The sequence below is a fragment of the Oncorhynchus kisutch genome, unplaced genomic scaffold (genome assembly GCF_002021735.2).
Source record: "Oncorhynchus kisutch isolate 150728-3 unplaced genomic scaffold, Okis_V2 Okis05a-Okis16b_hom, whole genome shotgun sequence".
In the NCBI taxonomy this organism is placed as follows: Eukaryota; Metazoa; Chordata; class Actinopteri; order Salmoniformes; family Salmonidae; genus Oncorhynchus; species Oncorhynchus kisutch.
In genome coordinates, this window is record NW_022261982.1 from 6341091 (window position 1) to 6358179 (window position 17089).

The 17089-nt window shown below is 52.0% G+C and overlaps 1 protein-coding gene across 2 annotated transcripts in view; it reads right to left on the reverse strand.

The window, feature by feature from the left end:
* Positions 1–17089, reverse strand: part of LOC109885574 (uncharacterized) — a 50351-nt gene that overhangs the window by 25381 nt on the left and 7881 nt on the right. For both annotated transcript variants that reach the window (XR_004206764.1, XM_031813407.1), the window contains exons 2-3: positions 16834–16998; positions 16399–16524 (exon numbers count right to left, since the gene is read on the reverse strand). Coding sequence is in view for 1 of the 2 variants with exons in the window: in XM_031813407.1 (XP_031669267.1) it covers positions 16399–16524; positions 16834–16998 (291 nt within the window). In the remaining variant the exon portion in view is untranslated. The remainder of the gene's footprint in view (positions 1–16398; positions 16525–16833; positions 16999–17089) is intronic.

The following is a 17089-nucleotide window of genomic DNA, read 5'->3' on the forward strand; positions in this document are numbered from 1 at the left end:
GACCTGTAGGGTGGTTATGGGTCATGGTATATGGGACCTGTAGGGTGGTTGTGGGTAATGGTACCTGTAGGGTAGTTGTGGGTCATGGTACCTGTAGGGTAGTTGTGGGTCATGGTACCTGTAGGGTGGTTGTGGGTCATGGTACCTGTAGGGTAGTTGTGGGTCATGGTATATGGTACCTGTAGGGTGGTTGTGGGTCATGGTATATGGGACCTGTAGGGTGGTTGTGGGTCATGGTACCTGTAGGGTAGTTGTGGGTCATGGTACCTGTAGGGTGGTTGTGGGTCATGGGACCTGCAGGGTAGTTGTGGGTCATGGTATATGGTACCTGTAGGGTGGTTGTGGGTCATGGTATATGGGACCTGTAGGGTGGTTGTGGGTCATGGTATATGGTACCTGTAGGGTGGTTATGGGTCATGGTATATGGGACCTGTAGGGTGGTTGTGGGTCATGGTACCTGTAGGGTAGTTGTGGGTCATGGTACCTGTAGGGTAGTTGTGGGTCATGGTACCTGTAGGGTAGTTGTGGGTCATGGTACCTGTAGGGTGGTTGTGGGTCATGGTGTATGGTACCTGTAGGGTGGTTGTGGGTCATGGTATATGGGACCTGTAGGGTGGTCGTGGGTTATGGTACCTGTAGGGTGGATGTGGGTCATGATGTATGGTACCTGTAGGGTGGTTGTGGGTCATGGTATATGGGACCTGTAGGGTGGTTATGGGTCATGGTATATGAGACCTGTTGGGTGGTTGTGGGTCATGGTACCTGTAGGGTAGTTGTGGGTCATGGTATATGGGACCTGTAGGGTGGTTGTGGGTCATGGTACCTGTAGGGTAGTTGTGGGTCATGGTACCTGTAGGGTAGTTGTGGGTCATGGTACCTGTAGGGTGGTTGTGGGTCATGGTACCTGTAGGGTAGTTGTGGGTCATGGTACCTGTAGGGTAGTTGTGGGTCATGGTACCTGTAGGGTGGTTGTGGGTCATGGTACCTGTAGGGTGGTTGTGGGTCATGGTATATGGGACCTGTAGGGTGGTTGTGGGTCATGGTACCTGTAGGGTGGATGTGGGTCATGGTGTATGGTACCTGTAGGGTGGTTGTGGGTCATGGTATATGAGACCTGTTGGGTGGTTGTGGGTCATGGTACCTGTAGGGTAGTTGTGGGTCATGGTATATGAGACCTGTTGGGTGGTTGTGGGTCATGGTACCTGTAGGGTGGTTGTGGGTCATGGTACCTGTAGGGTAGTTGTGGGTCATGGTATATGGGACCTGTAGGGTAGTTGTGGGTCATGGTACCTGTAGGGTAGTTGTGGGTCATGGTACCTGTAGGGTAGTTGTGGGTCATGGTACCTGTAGGGTGGTTGTGGGTCATGGTACCTGTAGGGTGGTTGTGGGTCATGGTATATGGGACCTGTAGGGTGGTTGTGGGTCATGGTATATGAGACCTGTTGGGTGGTTGTGGGTCATGGTACCTGTAGGGTAGTTGTGGGTCATGGTATATGGGACCTGTAGGGTGGTTGTGGGTCATGGTACCTGTAGGGTAGTTGTGGGTCATGGTACCTGTAGGGTAGTTGTGGGTCATGGTACCTGTAGGGTAGTTGTGGGTCATGGTACCTGTAGGGTGGTTGTGGGTCATGGTGTATGGTACCTGTAGGGTAGTTGTGGGTCATGGTATATGGTACCTGTAGGGTGGTTGTGGGTCATGGTATATGGGACCTGTAGGGTGGTTGTGGGTCATGGTACCTGTAGGGTAGTTGTGGGTCATGGTATATGGGACCTGTAGGGTAGTTGTGGGTCATGGTACCTGTAGGGTAGTTGTGGGTCATGGTACCTGTAGGGTAGTTGTGGGTCATGGTACCTGTAGGGTGGTTGTGGGTCATGGTGTATGGTACCTGTAGGGTAGTTGTGGGTCATGGTATATGGTACCTGTAGGGTGGTTGTGGGTCATGGTATATGGGACCTGTAGGGTGGTTGTGGGTCATGGGACCTGTAGGGTGGTTGTGGGTCATGATACCTGTAGGGTAGTTGTGGGTCATGGTACCTGTAGGGTAGTTGTGGGTCATGGTATATGGTACCTGTAGGGTGGTTGTGGGTCATGGTATATGGGACCTGTAGGGTGGTTGTGGGTCATGGTATATGGTACCTGTAGGGTGGTTATGGGTCATGGTATATGGGACCTGTAGGGTGGTTGTGGGTCATGGTACCTGTAGGGTAGTTGTGGGTCATGATATATGGGTCCTGTAGGGTGGTTGTGGGTCATGGTACCTGTAGGGTAGTTGTGGGTCATGGTACCTGTAGGGTAGTTGTGGGTCATGGTACCTGTAGGGTAGTTGTGGGTCATGATACCTGTAGGGTAGTTGTGGGTCATGGTACCAGTAGGGTAGTTGTGGGTCATGGTATATGGTACCTGTAGGGTGGTTGCGGGTCATGGTATATGGGACCTGTAGGGTGGTTGTGGGTCATGGTATATGGTACCTGTAGGGTGGTTATGGGTCATGGTATATGGGACCTGTAGGGTGGTTGTGGGTCATGGTACCTGTAGGGTAGTTGTGGGTCATGATATATGGGACCTGTAGGGTGGTTGTGGGTCATGGTACCTGTAGGGTAGTTGTGGGTCATGGTACCTGTAGGGTAGTTGTGGGTCATGGTACCTGTAGGGTAGTTGTGGGTCATGGTACCTGTAGGGTAGTTGTGGGTCATGGTACCTGTAGGGTGGTTGTGGGTCATGGTGTATGGGACCTGTAGGGTGGTTATGGGTCATGGTATATGAGACCTGTTGGGTGGTTGTGGGTCATGGTACCTGTAGGGTAGTTGTGGGTCATGGTATATGGGACCTGTAGGGTGGTTATGGGTCATGGTATATGAGACCTGTTGGGTGGTTGTGGGTCATGGTACCTGTAGGATAGTTGTGGGTCATGGTATATGGGACCTGTAGGGTGTTTGTAGGTCATGGTACCTGTAGGGTAGTTGTGGGTCATGGTACCTGTAGGGTAGTTGTGGGTCATGGTACCTGTAGGGTGGTTGTGGGTCATGGTGTATGGTACCTGTAGGGTAGTTGTGGGTCATGGTATATGGTACCTGTAGGGTGGTTGTGGGTCATGGTATATGGGACCTGTAGGGTGGTTGTGGGTCATGGTACCTGTAGGGTAGTTGTGGGTCATGGTATATGGGACCTGTAGGGTAGTTGTGGGTCATGGTATATGGTACCTGTAGGGTGGTTGTGGGTCATGGTATATGGGACCTGTAGGGTGGTTGTGGGTCATGGTATATGGGACCTGTAGGGTGGTTGTGGGTCATGGTATATGGTACCTGTAGGGTGGTTATGGGTCATGGTATATGGGACCTGTAGGGTGGTTGTGGGTCATGGTACCTGTAGGGTAGTTGTGGGTCATGGTATATGGGACCTGTAGGGTGGTTGTGGGTCATGGTACCTGTAGGGTAGTTGTGGGTCATGGTACCTGGAGGGTAGTTGTGGGTCATGGTACCTGTAGGGTAGTTGTGGGTCATGGTACCTGTAGGGTAGTTGTGGGTCATGGTACCTGTAGGGTGGTTGTGGGTCATGGTGTATGGTACCTGTAGGGTGGTTGTTGGTCATGGTATATGGGACCTGTAGGGTGGTTGTGGGTCATGGTACCTGTAGGGTGGTTGTGGGTCATGGTGTATGGTACCTGTAGGGTGGTTGTGGGTCATGGTATATGGGACCTGTAGGGTGGTTATGGGTCATGGTATATGGGACCTGTAGGGTGGTTGTGGGTAATGGTACCTGTAGGGTAGTTGTGGGTCATGGTACCTGTAGGGTAGTTGTGGGTCATGGTACCTGTAGGGTAGTTGTGGGTCATGGTACCTGTAGGGTGGTTGTGGGTCATGGTATATGGTACCTGTAGGGTAGTTGTGGGTCATGGTATATGGTACCTGTAGGGTGGTTGTGGGTCATGGTATATGGGACCTGTAGGGTGGTTGTGGGTCATGGTACCTGTAGGGTAGTTGTGGGTCATGGTACCTGTAGGGTGGTTGTGGGTCATGGGACCTGCAGGGTAGTTGTGGGTCATGGTATATGGTACCTGTAGGGTGGTTGTGGGTCATGGTATATGGGACCTGTAGGGTGGTTGTGGGTCATGGTATATGGTACCTGTAGGGTGGTTATGGGTCATGGTATATGGGACCTGTAGGGTGGTTGTGGGTCATGGTACCTGTAGGGTAGTTGTGGGTCATGGTACCTGTAGGGTAGTTGTGGGTCATGGTACCTGTAGGGTGGTTGTGGGTCATGGTATATGGGACCTGTAGGGTGGTTATGGGTCATGGTATATGAGACCTGTTGGGTGGTTGTGGGTCATGGTACCTGTAGGGTAGTTGTGGGTCATGGTATATGGGACCTGTAGGGTGGTTGTGGGTCATGGTACCTGTAGGGTAGTTGTGGGTCATGGTACCTGTAGGGTAGTTGTGGGTCATGGTACCTGTAGGGTAGTTGTGGGTCATGGTACCTGTAGGGTGGTTGTGGGTCATGGTGTATGGTACCTGTAGGGTAGTTGTGGGTCATGGTATATGGTACCTGTAGGGTGGTTGTGGGTCATGGTATATGGGACCTGTAGGGTGGTTGTGGGTCATGGTACCTGTAGGGTAGTTGTGGGTCATGGTATATGGGACCTGTAGGGTAGTTGTGGGTCATGGTACCTGTAGGGTAGTTGTGGGTCATGGTACCTGTAGGGTAGTTGTGGGTCATGGTACCTGTAGGGTAGTTGTGGGTCATGGTATATGGGACCTGTAGGGTAGTTGTGGGTCATGGTACCTGTAGGGTAGTTGTGGGTCATGGTACCTGTAGGGTAGTTGTGGGTCATGGTACCTGTAGGGTGGTTGTGGGTCATGGTACCTGTAGGGTGGTTGTGGGTCATGGTATATGGGACCTGTAGGGTGGTTGTGGGTCATGGTACCTGTAGGGTGGTTGTGGGTCATGGTACCTGTAGGGTAGTTGTGGGCCATGGTACCTGTAGGGTAGTTGTGGGTCATGGTACCTGTAGGGTGGTTGTGGGTCATAGTACCTGTAGGGTGGTTGTGGGTCATGGTGTATGGTACCTGTAGGGTGGTTGTGGGTCATGGTATATGGTACCTGTAGGGTGGTTGTGGGTCATGGTGTATGGTACCTGTAGGGTGGTTGTGGGTCATGGTATATGGTACCTGTAGGGTGGTTGTGGGTCATGGTATATGGTACCTGTAGGGTGGTTGTGGGTCATGGTACCTGTAGGGTAGTTGTGGGTCATGGTATATGGGACCTGTAGGGTGGTTGTGGGTCATGGTACCTGTAGGGTAGTTGTGGGTCATGGTACCTGTAGGGTAGTTGTGGGTCATGGTACCTGTAGGGTAGTTGTGGGTCATGGTACCTGTAGGGTGGTTGTGGGTCATGGTGTATGGTACCTGTAGGGTAGTTGTGGGTCATGGTATATGGTACCTGTAGGGTGGTTGTGGGTCATGGTACCTGTAGGGTAGTTGTGGGTCATGGTACCTGTAGGGTGGTTGTGGGTCATGGTGTATGGTACCTGTAGGGTGGTTGTGGGTCATGGTATATGGTACCTGTAGGGTGGTTATGGGTCATGGTACCTGTAGGGTGGTTGTGGGTCATGGGTATATGGTACCTGTAGGGTGGTTATGGGTCATGGTATATGGTACCTGTAGGGTGGTTGTGGGTCATGGTACCTGTAGGGTAGTTGTGGGTCATGGTACCTGTAGGGTGGTTGTGGGTCATGGTGTATGGTACCTGTAGGGTGGTTGTGGGTCATGGTATATGGTACCTGTAGGGTGGTTGTGGGTCATGGTACCTGTAGGGTAGTTGTGGGTCATGGTATATGGGACCTGTAGGGTGGTTGTGGGTCATGGTACCTGTAGGGTAGTTGTGGGTCATGGTACCTGTAGGGTAGTTGTGGGTCATGGTACCTGTAGGGTGGTTGTGGGTCATGGTACCTGTAGGGTGGTTGTGGGTCATGGTACCTGTAGGGTGGTTGTGGGTCATGGGACCTGCAGGGTAGTTGTGGGTCATGGTACATGGTACCTGTAGGGTGGTTGTGGGTCATGGTATATGGGACCTGTAGGGTGGTTATGGGTCATGGTATATGGGACCTGTAGGGTGGTTGTGGGTCATGGTACCTGTAGGGTAGTTGTGGGTCATAGTACTTGTAGGGTAGTTGTGGGTCATGGTACCTGTAGGGTGGTTGTGGGTCATGGTGTATGGTACCTGTAGGGTAGTTGTGGGTCATGGTATATGGTACCTGTAGGGTGGTTGTGGGTCATGGTATATGGGACCTGTAGGGTGGTTGTGGGTCATGGTATATGGGACCTGTAGGGTGGTTGTGGGTCATGGTATATGGTACCTGTAGGTGGTTATGGGTCATGGTATATGGGACCTGTAGGGTGGTTGTGGGTCATGGTACCTGTAGGGTAGTTGTGGGTCATGGTATATGGGACCTGTAGGGTGGTTGTGGGTCATGGTACCTGTAGGGTAGTTGTGGGTCATGGTACCTGGAGGGTAGTTGTGGGTCATGGTACCTGTAGGGTAGTTGTGGGTCATGGTACCTGTAGGGTAGTTGTGGGTCATGGTACCTGTAGGGTGGTTGTGGGTCATGGTGTATGGTACCTGTAGGGTGGTTGTTGGTCATGGTATATGGGACCTGTAGGGTGGTTGTGGTCATGGTACCTGTAGGGTAGTTGTGGGTCATGGTATATGGGACCTGTAGGGTGGTTGTGGGTCATGGTACCTGTAGGGTAGTTGTGGGTCATGGTACCTGTAGGGTAGTTGTGGGTCATGGTACATGGTACCTGTAGGGTGGTTGTGGGTCATGGTATATGGGACCTGTAGGGTGGTTATGGGTCATGGTATATGGGACCTGTAGGGTGGTTGTGGGTCATGGTACCTGTAGGGTAGTTGTGGGTCATAGTACTTGTAGGGTAGTTGTGGGTCATGGTACCTGTAGGGTGGTTGTGGGTCATGGTGTATGGTACCTGTAGGGTAGTTGTGGGTCATGGTATATGGTACCTGTAGGGTGGTTGTGGGTCATGGTATATGGGACCTGTAGGGTGGTTGTGGGTCATGGTATATGGGACCTGTAGGGTGGTTGTGGGTCATGGTATATGGTACCTGTAGGGTGGTTATGGGTCATGGTATATGGGACCTGTAGGGTGGTTGTGGGTCATGGTACCTGTAGGGTAGTTGTGGGTCATGGTATATGGGACCTGTAGGGTGGTTGTGGGTCATGGTACCTGTAGGGTAGTTGTGGGTCATGGTACCTGGAGGGTAGTTGTGGGTCATGGTACCTGTAGGGTAGTTGTGGGTCATGGTACCTGTAGGGTAGTTGTGGGTCATGGTACCTGTAGGGTGGTTGTGGGTCATGGTGTATGGTACCTGTAGGGTGGTTGTTGGTCATGGTATATGGGACCTGTAGGGTGGTTGTGGGTCATGGTACCTGTAGGGTGGTTGTGGGTCATGGTGTATGGTACCTGTAGGGTGGTTGTGGGTCATGGTATATGGGACCTGTAGGGTGGTTATGGGTCATGGTATATGGGACCTGTAGGGTGGTTGTGGGTAATGGTACCTGTAGGGTAGTTGTGGGTCATGGTACCTGTAGGGTAGTTATGGGTCATGGTACCTGTAGGGTAGTTTGTGGGTCATGGTACCTGTAGGGTGGTTGTGGGTCATGGTGTATGGTACCTGTAGGGTAGTTGTGGGTCATGGTATATGGTACCTGTAGGGTGGTTGTGGGTCATGGTATATGGGACCTGTAGGGTGGTTGTGGGTCATGGTACCTGTAGGGTAGTTGTGGGTCATGGTACCTGTAGGGTGGTTGTGGGTCATGGGACCTGCAGGGTAGTTGTGGGTCATGGTATATGGTACCTGTAGGGTGGTTGTGGGTCATGGTATATGGGACCTGTAGGGTGGTTGTGGGTCATGGTATATGGTACCTGTAGGGTGGTTATGGGTCATGGTATATGGGACCTGTAGGGTGGTTGTGGGTCATGGTACCTGTAGGGTAGTTGTGGGTCATGGTACCTGTAGGGTAGTTGTGGGTCATGGTACCTGTAGGGTAGTTGTGGGTCATGGTACCTGTAGGGTGGTTGTGGGTCATGGTGTATGGTACCTGTAGGGTGGTTGTGGGTCATGGTATATGGGACCTGTAGGGTGGTCGTGGGTCATGGTACCTGTAGGGTGGATGTGGGTCATGGTGTATGGTACCTGTAGGGTGGTTGTGGGTCATGGTATATGGGACCTGTAGGGTGGTTATGGGTCATGGTATATGAGACCTGTTGGGTGGTTGTGGGTCATGGTACCTGTAGGGTAGTTGTGGGTCATGGTATATGGGACCTGTAGGGTGGTTGTGGGTCATGGTACCTGTAGGGCAGTTGTGGGTCATGGTACCTGTAGGGTAGTTGTGGGTCATGGTATATGGTACCTGTAGGGTGGTTGTGGGTCATGGTATATGGGACCTGTAGGGTGGTTGTGGGTCATGGTACCTGTAGGGTAGTTGTGGGTCATGGTACCTGTAGGGTGGTTGTGGGTCATGGGACCTGCAGGGTAGTTGTGGGTCATGGTATATGGTACCTGTAGGGTGGTTGTGGGTCATGGTATATGGGACCTGTAGGGTGGTTGTGGGTCATGGTATATGGTACCTGTAGGGTGGTTATGGGTCATGGTATATGGGACCTGTAGGGTGGTTGTGGGTCATGGTACCTGTAGGGTAGTTGTGGGTCATGGTACCTGTAGGGTAGTTGTGGGTCATGGTACCTGTAGGGTGGTTGTGGGTCATGGTATATGGGACCTGTAGGGTGGTTATGGGTCATGGTATATGAGACCTGTTGGGTGGTTGTGGGTCATGGTACCTGTAGGGTAGTTGTGGGTCATGGTATATGGGACCTGTAGGGTGGTTGTGGGTCATGGTACCTGTAGGGTAGTTGTGGGTCATGGTACCTGTAGGGTAGTTGTGGGTCATGGTACCTGTAGGGTAGTTGTGGGTCATGGTACCTGTAGGGTGGTTGTGGGTCATGGTGTATGGTACCTGTAGGGTAGTTGTGGGTCATGGTATATGGTACCTGTAGGGTGGTTGTGGGTCATGGTATATGGGACCTGTAGGGTGGTTGTGGGTCATGGTACCTGTAGGGTAGTTGTGGGTCATGGTATATGGGACCTGTAGGGTAGTTGTGGGTCATGGTACCTGTAGGGTAGTTGTGGGTCATGGTACCTGTAGGGTAGTTGTGGGTCATGGTACCTGTAGGGTAGTTGTGGGTCATGGTATATGGGACCTGTAGGGTAGTTGTGGGTCATGGTACCTGTAGGGTAGTTGTGGGTCATGGTACCTGTAGGGTAGTTGTGGGTCATGGTACCTGTAGGGTGGTTGTGGGTCATGGTACCTGTAGGGTGGTTGTGGGTCATGGTATATGGGACCTGTAGGGTGGTTGTGGGTCATGGTACCTGTAGGGTGGTTGTGGGTCATGGTACCTGTAGGGTAGTTGTGGGCCATGGTACCTGTAGGGTAGTTGTGGGTCATGGTACCTGTAGGGTGGTTGTGGGTCATAGTACCTGTAGGGTGGTTGTGGGTCATGGTGTATGGTACCTGTAGGGTGGTTGTGGGTCATGGTATATGGTACCTGTAGGGTGGTTGTGGGTCATGGTGTATGGTACCTGTAGGGTGGTTGTGGGTCATGGTATATGGTACCTGTAGGGTGGTTGTGGGTCATGGTATATGGTACCTGTAGGGTGGTTGTGGGTCATGGTACCTGTAGGGTAGTTGTGGGTCATGGTATATGGGACCTGTAGGGTGGTTGTGGGTCATGGTACCTGTAGGGTAGTTGTGGGTCATGGTACCTGTAGGGTAGTTGTGGGTCATGGTACCTGTAGGGTAGTTGTGGGTCATGGTACCTGTAGGGTGGTTGTGGGTCATGGTGTATGGTACCTGTAGGGTAGTTGTGGGTCATGGTATATGGTACCTGTAGGGTGGTTGTGGGTCATGGTACCTGTAGGGTAGTTGTGGGTCATGGTACCTGTAGGGTGGTTGTGGGTCATGGTGTATGGTACCTGTAGGGTGGTTGTGGGTCATGGTATATGGTACCTGTAGGGTGGTTATGGGTCATGGTACCTGTAGGGTGGTTGTGGGTCATGGGTATATGGTACCTGTAGGGTGGTTATGGGTCATGGTATATGGTACCTGTAGGGTGGTTGTGGGTCATGGTACCTGTAGGGTAGTTGTGGGTCATGGTACCTGTAGGGTGGTTGTGGGTCATGGTGTATGGTACCTGTAGGGTGGTTGTGGGTCATGGTATATGGTACCTGTAGGGTGGTTGTGGGTCATGGTACCTGTAGGGTAGTTGTGGGTCATGGTATATGGGACCTGTAGGGTGGTTGTGGGTCATGGTACCTGTAGGGTAGTTGTGGGTCATGGTACCTGTAGGGTAGTTGTGGGTCATGGTACCTGTAGGGTGGTTGTGGGTCATGGTACCTGTAGGGTGGTTGTGGGTCATGGTACCTGTAGGGTGGTTGTGGGTCATGGGACCTGCAGGGTAGTTGTGGGTCATGGTACATGGTACCTGTAGGGTGGTTGTGGGTCATGGTATATGGGACCTGTAGGGTGGTTATGGGTCATGGTATATGGGACCTGTAGGGTGGTTGTGGGTCATGGTACCTGTAGGGTAGTTGTGGGTCATAGTACTTGTAGGGTAGTTGTGGGTCATGGTACCTGTAGGGTGGTTGTGGGTCATGGTGTATGGTACCTGTAGGGTAGTTGTGGGTCATGGTATATGGTACCTGTAGGGTGGTTGTGGGTCATGGTATATGGGACCTGTAGGGTGGTTGTGGGTCATGGTATATGGGACCTGTAGGGTGGTTGTGGGTCATGGTATATGGTACCTGTAGGGTGGTTATGGGTCATGGTATATGGGACCTGTAGGGTGGTTGTGGGTCATGGTACCTGTAGGGTAGTTGTGGGTCATGGTATATGGGACCTGTAGGGTGGTTGTGGGTCATGGTACCTGTAGGGTAGTTGTGGGTCATGGTACCTGGAGGGTAGTTGTGGGTCATGGTACCTGTAGGGTAGTTGTGGGTCATGGTACCTGTAGGGTAGTTGTGGGTCATGGTACCTGTAGGGTGGTTGTGGGTCATGGTGTATGGTACCTGTAGGGTGGTTGTTGGTCATGGTATATGGGACCTGTAGGGTGGTTGTGGGTCATGGTACCTGTAGGGTAGTTGTGGGTCATGGTATATGGGACCTGTAGGGTGGTTGTGGGTCATGGTACCTGTAGGGTAGTTGTGGGTCATGGTACCTGTAGGGTAGTTGTGGGTCATGGTACATGGTACCTGTAGGGTGGTTGTGGGTCATGGTATATGGGACCTGTAGGGTGGTTATGGGTCATGGTATATGGGACCTGTAGGGTGGTTGTGGGTCATGGTACCTGTAGGGTAGTTGTGGGTCATAGTACTTGTAGGGTAGTTTGTGGGTCATGGTACCTGTAGGGTGGTTGTGGGTCATGGTGTATGGTACCTGTAGGGTAGTTGTGGGTCATGGTATATGGTACCTGTAGGGTGGTTGTGGGTCATGGTATATGGGACCTGTAGGGTGGTTGTGGGTCATGGTATATGGGACCTGTAGGGTGGTTGTGGGTCATGGTATATGGTACCTGTAGGGTGGTTATGGGTCATGGTATATGGGACCTGTAGGGTGGTTGTGGGTCATGGTACCTGTAGGGTAGTTGTGGGTCATGGTATATGGGACCTGTAGGGTGGTTGTGGGTCATGGTACCTGTAGGGTAGTTGTGGGTCATGGTACCTGGAGGGTAGTTGTGGGTCATGGTACCTGTAGGGTAGTTGTGGGTCATGGTACCTGTAGGGTAGTTGTGGGTCATGGTACCTGTAGGGTGGTTGTGGGTCATGGTGTATGGTACCTGTAGGGTGGTTGTTGGTCATGGTATATGGGACCTGTAGGGTGGTTGTGGGTCATGGTACCTGTAGGGTGGTTGTGGGTCATGGTGTATGGTACCTGTAGGGTGGTTGTGGGTCATGGTATATGGGACCTGTAGGGTGGTTATGGGTCATGGTATATGGGACCTGTAGGGTGGTTGTGGGTAATGGTACCTGTAGGGTAGTTGTGGGTCATGGTACCTGTAGGGTAGTTATGGGTCATGGTACCTGTAGGGTAGTTGTGGGTCATGGTACCTGTAGGGTGGTTGTGGGTCATGGTGTATGGTACCTGTAGGGTAGTTGTGGGTCATGGTATATGGTACCTGTAGGGTGGTTGTGGGTCATGGTATATGGGACCTGTAGGGTGGTTGTGGGTCATGGTACCTGTAGGGTAGTTGTGGGTCATGGTACCTGTAGGGTGGTTGTGGGTCATGGGACCTGCAGGGTAGTTGTGGGTCATGGTATATGGTACCTGTAGGGTGGTTGTGGGTCATGGTATATGGGACCTGTAGGGTGGTTGTGGGTCATGGTATATGGTACCTGTAGGGTGGTTATGGGTCATGGTATATGGGACCTGTAGGGTGGTTGTGGGTCATGGTACCTGTAGGGTAGTTGTGGGTCATGGTACCTGTAGGGTAGTTGTGGGTCATGGTACCTGTAGGGTAGTTGTGGGTCATGGTACCTGTAGGGTGGTTGTGGGTCATGGTGTATGGTACCTGTAGGGTGGTTGTGGGTCATGGTATATGGGACCTGTAGGGTGGTCGTGGGTCATGGTACCTGTAGGGTGGATGTGGGTCATGGTGTATGGTACCTGTAGGGTGGTTGTGGGTCATGGTATATGGGACCTGTAGGGTGGTTATGGGTCATGGTATATGAGACCTGTTGGGTGGTTGTGGGTCATGGTACCTGTAGGGTAGTTGTGGGTCATGGTATATGGGACCTGTAGGGTGGTTGTGGGTCATGGTACCTGTAGGGCAGTTGTGGGTCATGGTACCTGTAGGGTAGTTGTGGGTCATGGTACCTGTAGGGTAGTTGTGGGTCATGGTACCTGTAGGGTGGTTGTGGGTCATGGTGTATGGTACCTGTAGGGTAGTTGTGGGTCATGGTATATGGTACCTGTAGGGTGGTTGTGGGTCATGGTATATGGTACCTGTAGGGTGGTTGTGGGTCATGGTATATGGGACCTGTAGGGTGGTTGTGGGTCATGGTACCAGTAGGGTAGTTGTGGGTCATGGTATATGGGACCTGTAGGGTAGTTGTGGGTCATGGTACCTGTAGGGTAGTTGTGGGTCATGGTACCTGTAGGGTGGTTGTGGGTCATGGTACCTGTAGGGTGGTTGTGGGTCATGGTATATGGGACCTGTAGGGTGGTTGTGGGTCATGGTACCTGTAGGGTGGATGTGGGTCATGGTGTATGGTACCTGTAGGGTGGTTGTGGGTCATGGTATATGGGACCTGTAGGGTGGTTTTGGGTCATGGTATATGAGACCTGTTGGGTGGTTGTGGGTCATGGTACCTGTAGGGTAGTTGTGGGTCATGGTATATGGGACCTGTAGGGTGGTTGTGGGTCATGGTACCTGTAGGGTAGTTGTGGGTCATGGTACCTGTAGGGTAGTTGTGGGTCATGGTACCTGTAGGGTGGTTGTGGGTCATGGTGTATGGTACCTGTAGGGTAGTTGTGGGTCATGGTATATGGTACCTGTAGGGTGGTTGTGGGTCATGGTATATGGTACCTGTAGGGTGGTTGTGGGTCATGGTATATGGGACCTGTAGGGTGGTTGTGGGTCATGTTACCTGTAGGGTAGTTGTGGGTCATGGTATATGGGACCTGTAGGGTAGTTGTGGGTCATGGTACCTGTAGGGTAGTTGTGGGTCATGGTACCTGTAGGGTAGTTGTGGGTCATGGTACCTGTAGGGTGGTTGTGGGTCATGGTGTATGGTACCTGTAGGGTAGTTGTGGGTCATGGTATATGGTACCTGTAGGGTGGTTGTGGGTCATGGTATATGGGACCTGTAGGGTGGTTGTGGGTCATGGGACCTGTAGGGTGGTTGTGGGTCATGATACCTGTAGGGTAGTTGTGGGTCATGGTACCTGTAGGGTAGTTGTGGGTCATGGTATATGGTACCTGTAGGGTGGTTGTGGGTCATGGTATATGGGACCTGTAGGGTGGTTGTGGGTCATGGTATATGGTACCTGTAGGGTGGTTATGGGTCATGGTATATGGGACCTGTAGGGTGGTTGTGGGTCATGGTACCTGTAGGGTAGTTGTGGGTCATGATATATGGGACCTGTAGGGTGGTTGTGGGTCATGGTACCTGTAGGGTAGTTGTGGGTCATGGTACCTGTAGGGTAGTTGTGGGTCATGGTACCTGTAGGGTAGTTGTGGGTCATGATACCTGTAGGGTAGTTGTGGGTCATGGTACCTGTAGGGTAGTTGTGGGTCATGGTATATGGTACCTGTAGGGTGGTTGCGGGTCATGGTATATGGGACCTGTAGGGTGGTTGTGGGTCATGGTATATGGTACCTGTAGGGTGGTTATGGGTCATGGTATATGGGACCTGTAGGGTGGTTGTGGGTCATGGTACCTGTAGGGTAGTTGTGGGTCATGATATATGGGACCTGTAGGGTGGTTGTGGGTCATGGTACCTGTAGGGTAGTTGTGGGTCATGGTACCTGTAGGGTAGTTGTGGGTCATGGTACCTGTAGGGTAGTTGTGGGTCATGGTACCTGTAGGGTAGTTGTGGGTCATGGTACCTGTAGGGTTGTTGTGGGTCATGGTGTATGGGACCTGTAGGGTGGTTATGGGTCATGGTATATGAGACCTGTTGGGTGGTTGTGGGTCATGGTACCTGTAGGGTAGTTGTGGGTCATGGTATATGGGACCTGTAGGGTGGTTATGGGTCATGGTATATGAGACCTGTTGGGTGGTTGTGGGTCATGGTACCTGTAGGATAGTTGTGGGTCATGGTATATGGGACCTGTAGGGTGTTTGTAGGTCATGGTACCTGTAGGGTAGTTGTGGGTCATGGTACCTGTAGGGTAGTTGTGGGTCATGGTACCTGTAGGGTGGTTGTGGGTCATGGTGTATGGTACCTGTAGGGTAGTTGTGGGTCATGGTATATGGTACCTGTAGGGTGGTTGTGGGTCATGGTATATGGGACCTGTAGGGTGGTTGTGGGTCATGGTACCTGTAGGGTAGTTGTGGGTCATGGTATATGGGACCTGTAGGGTAGTTGTGGGTCATGGTACCTGTAGGGTAGTTGTGGGTCATGGTACCTGTAGGGTGGTTGTGGGTCATGGTGTATGGTACCTGTAGGGTAGTTGTGGGTCATGGTATATGGGACCTGTAGGGTGGTTGTGGGTCATGGTACCTGTAGGGTAGATGTGGGTCATGGTACCTGTAGGGTAGTTGTGGGTCATGGTACCTGTAGGGTAGTTGTGGGTCATGGTACCTGTAGGGTAGTTGTGGGTCATGGTACCTGTAGGGTGGTTGTGGGTCATGGTGTATGGTACCTTTAGGGTGGTTGTGGGTCATGGTATATGGGACCTGTAGGGTGGTTGTGGGTCATGGTACCTGTAGGGTGGTTGTGGGTCATGGTGTATGGTACCTGTAGGGTGGTTGTGGGTCATGGTATATGGGACCTGTAGGGTGGTTATGGGTCATGGTATATGGGACCTGTAGGGTGGTTGTGGGTCATGGTACCTGTAGGGTAGTTGTGGGTCATGGTATATGGGACCTGTAGGGTGGTTGTGGGTCATGGTACCTGTAGGGTAGTTGTGGGTCATGGTACCTGTAGGGTAGTTGTGGGTCATGGTACCTGTAGGGTAGTTGTGGGTCATGGTACCTGTAGGGTGGTTGTGGGTCATGGTGTATGGTACCTGTAGGGTAGTTGTGGGTCATGGTATATGGTACCTGTAGGGTGGTTGTGGGTCATGGTATATGGGACCTGTAGGGTGGTTATGGGTCATGGTACCTGTAGGGTAGTTGTGGGTCATGGTACCTGTAGGGTGGTTGTGGGTCATGGGACCTGCAGGGTAGTTGTGGGTCATGGTATATGGTACCTGTAGGGTGGTTGTGGGTCATGGTATTTGGGACCTGTAGGGTGGTTGTGGGTCATGGTATATGGTACCTGTAGGGTGGTTATGGGTCATAGTATATGGGACCTGTAGGGTGGTTGTGGGTCATGGTACCTGTACGGTGGTTGTGGGTCATGGTACCTGTAGGGTAGTTGTGTGTCATGGTATATGGTACCTGTAGGGTGGTTGTGGGTCATGGTATTTGGGACCTGTAGGGTGGTTGTGGGTCATGGTATGTGGTACCTGTAGGGTGGTTATGGGTCATGGTATATGGTACCTGTAGGGTGGTTGTGGGTCATGGTACCTGTAGAGTGGTTGTGGGTCATGGTATATGGTACCTGTAGGGTGGTTGTGGGTCATGGTACCTGTAGGGTGGTTGTGGGTCATGGTGTATGGTACCTGTAGGGTGGTTGTGGGTCATGCGCCCCATCTCAATGCTGACCTCCACTAGGTTGTCCAGCCTCTCAGGCTGCCAGTACTTCATCCCCACACACATGGCCTTGGTGGCTGCTCCAAACCCAGAACCTGGAGAGAACCCGTCAGAACAATGACCACATGGAGAGAACCCGTCAGAACAATGACCACATGGAGAGAACCTGTCAGAACAATGACCACATGGAGAGAACCCGTCAGAACAATGACCACATGGAGAGAACCTGTCAGAACAATGACCACATGGAGAGAACCCGTCAGAACAATGACCACATGGAGAGAACCCGTCAGAACAATGACCACCTGGAGAGACAAGGAGAGAGACTGCACATGTGCAGGTTGAACTGAACCCTACTAAACCATGTCACCATCAGACCTCACACATCTGTTGTGACCTCTGACCTTTCTCATTGAAGGGCGTGTGCCAGGCAAGCAGGAAGTTGTTGGGTTTGAGGTGAGCACATCCCTCCACGGTGGCTGGGTCAGGAGGGCGACCCTGGAGAGACACCATGGCCTCAACATACACCCTGACCAGCTCCCTGTAGAGGTCCTCCAAACACCAGTAGTCTGGAACAACACAGAACACATCACAGTTTACACACAGCATAGTTAACGCACCACAGTTTACACACAGCATAGTTACCGCACCACAGTTTAC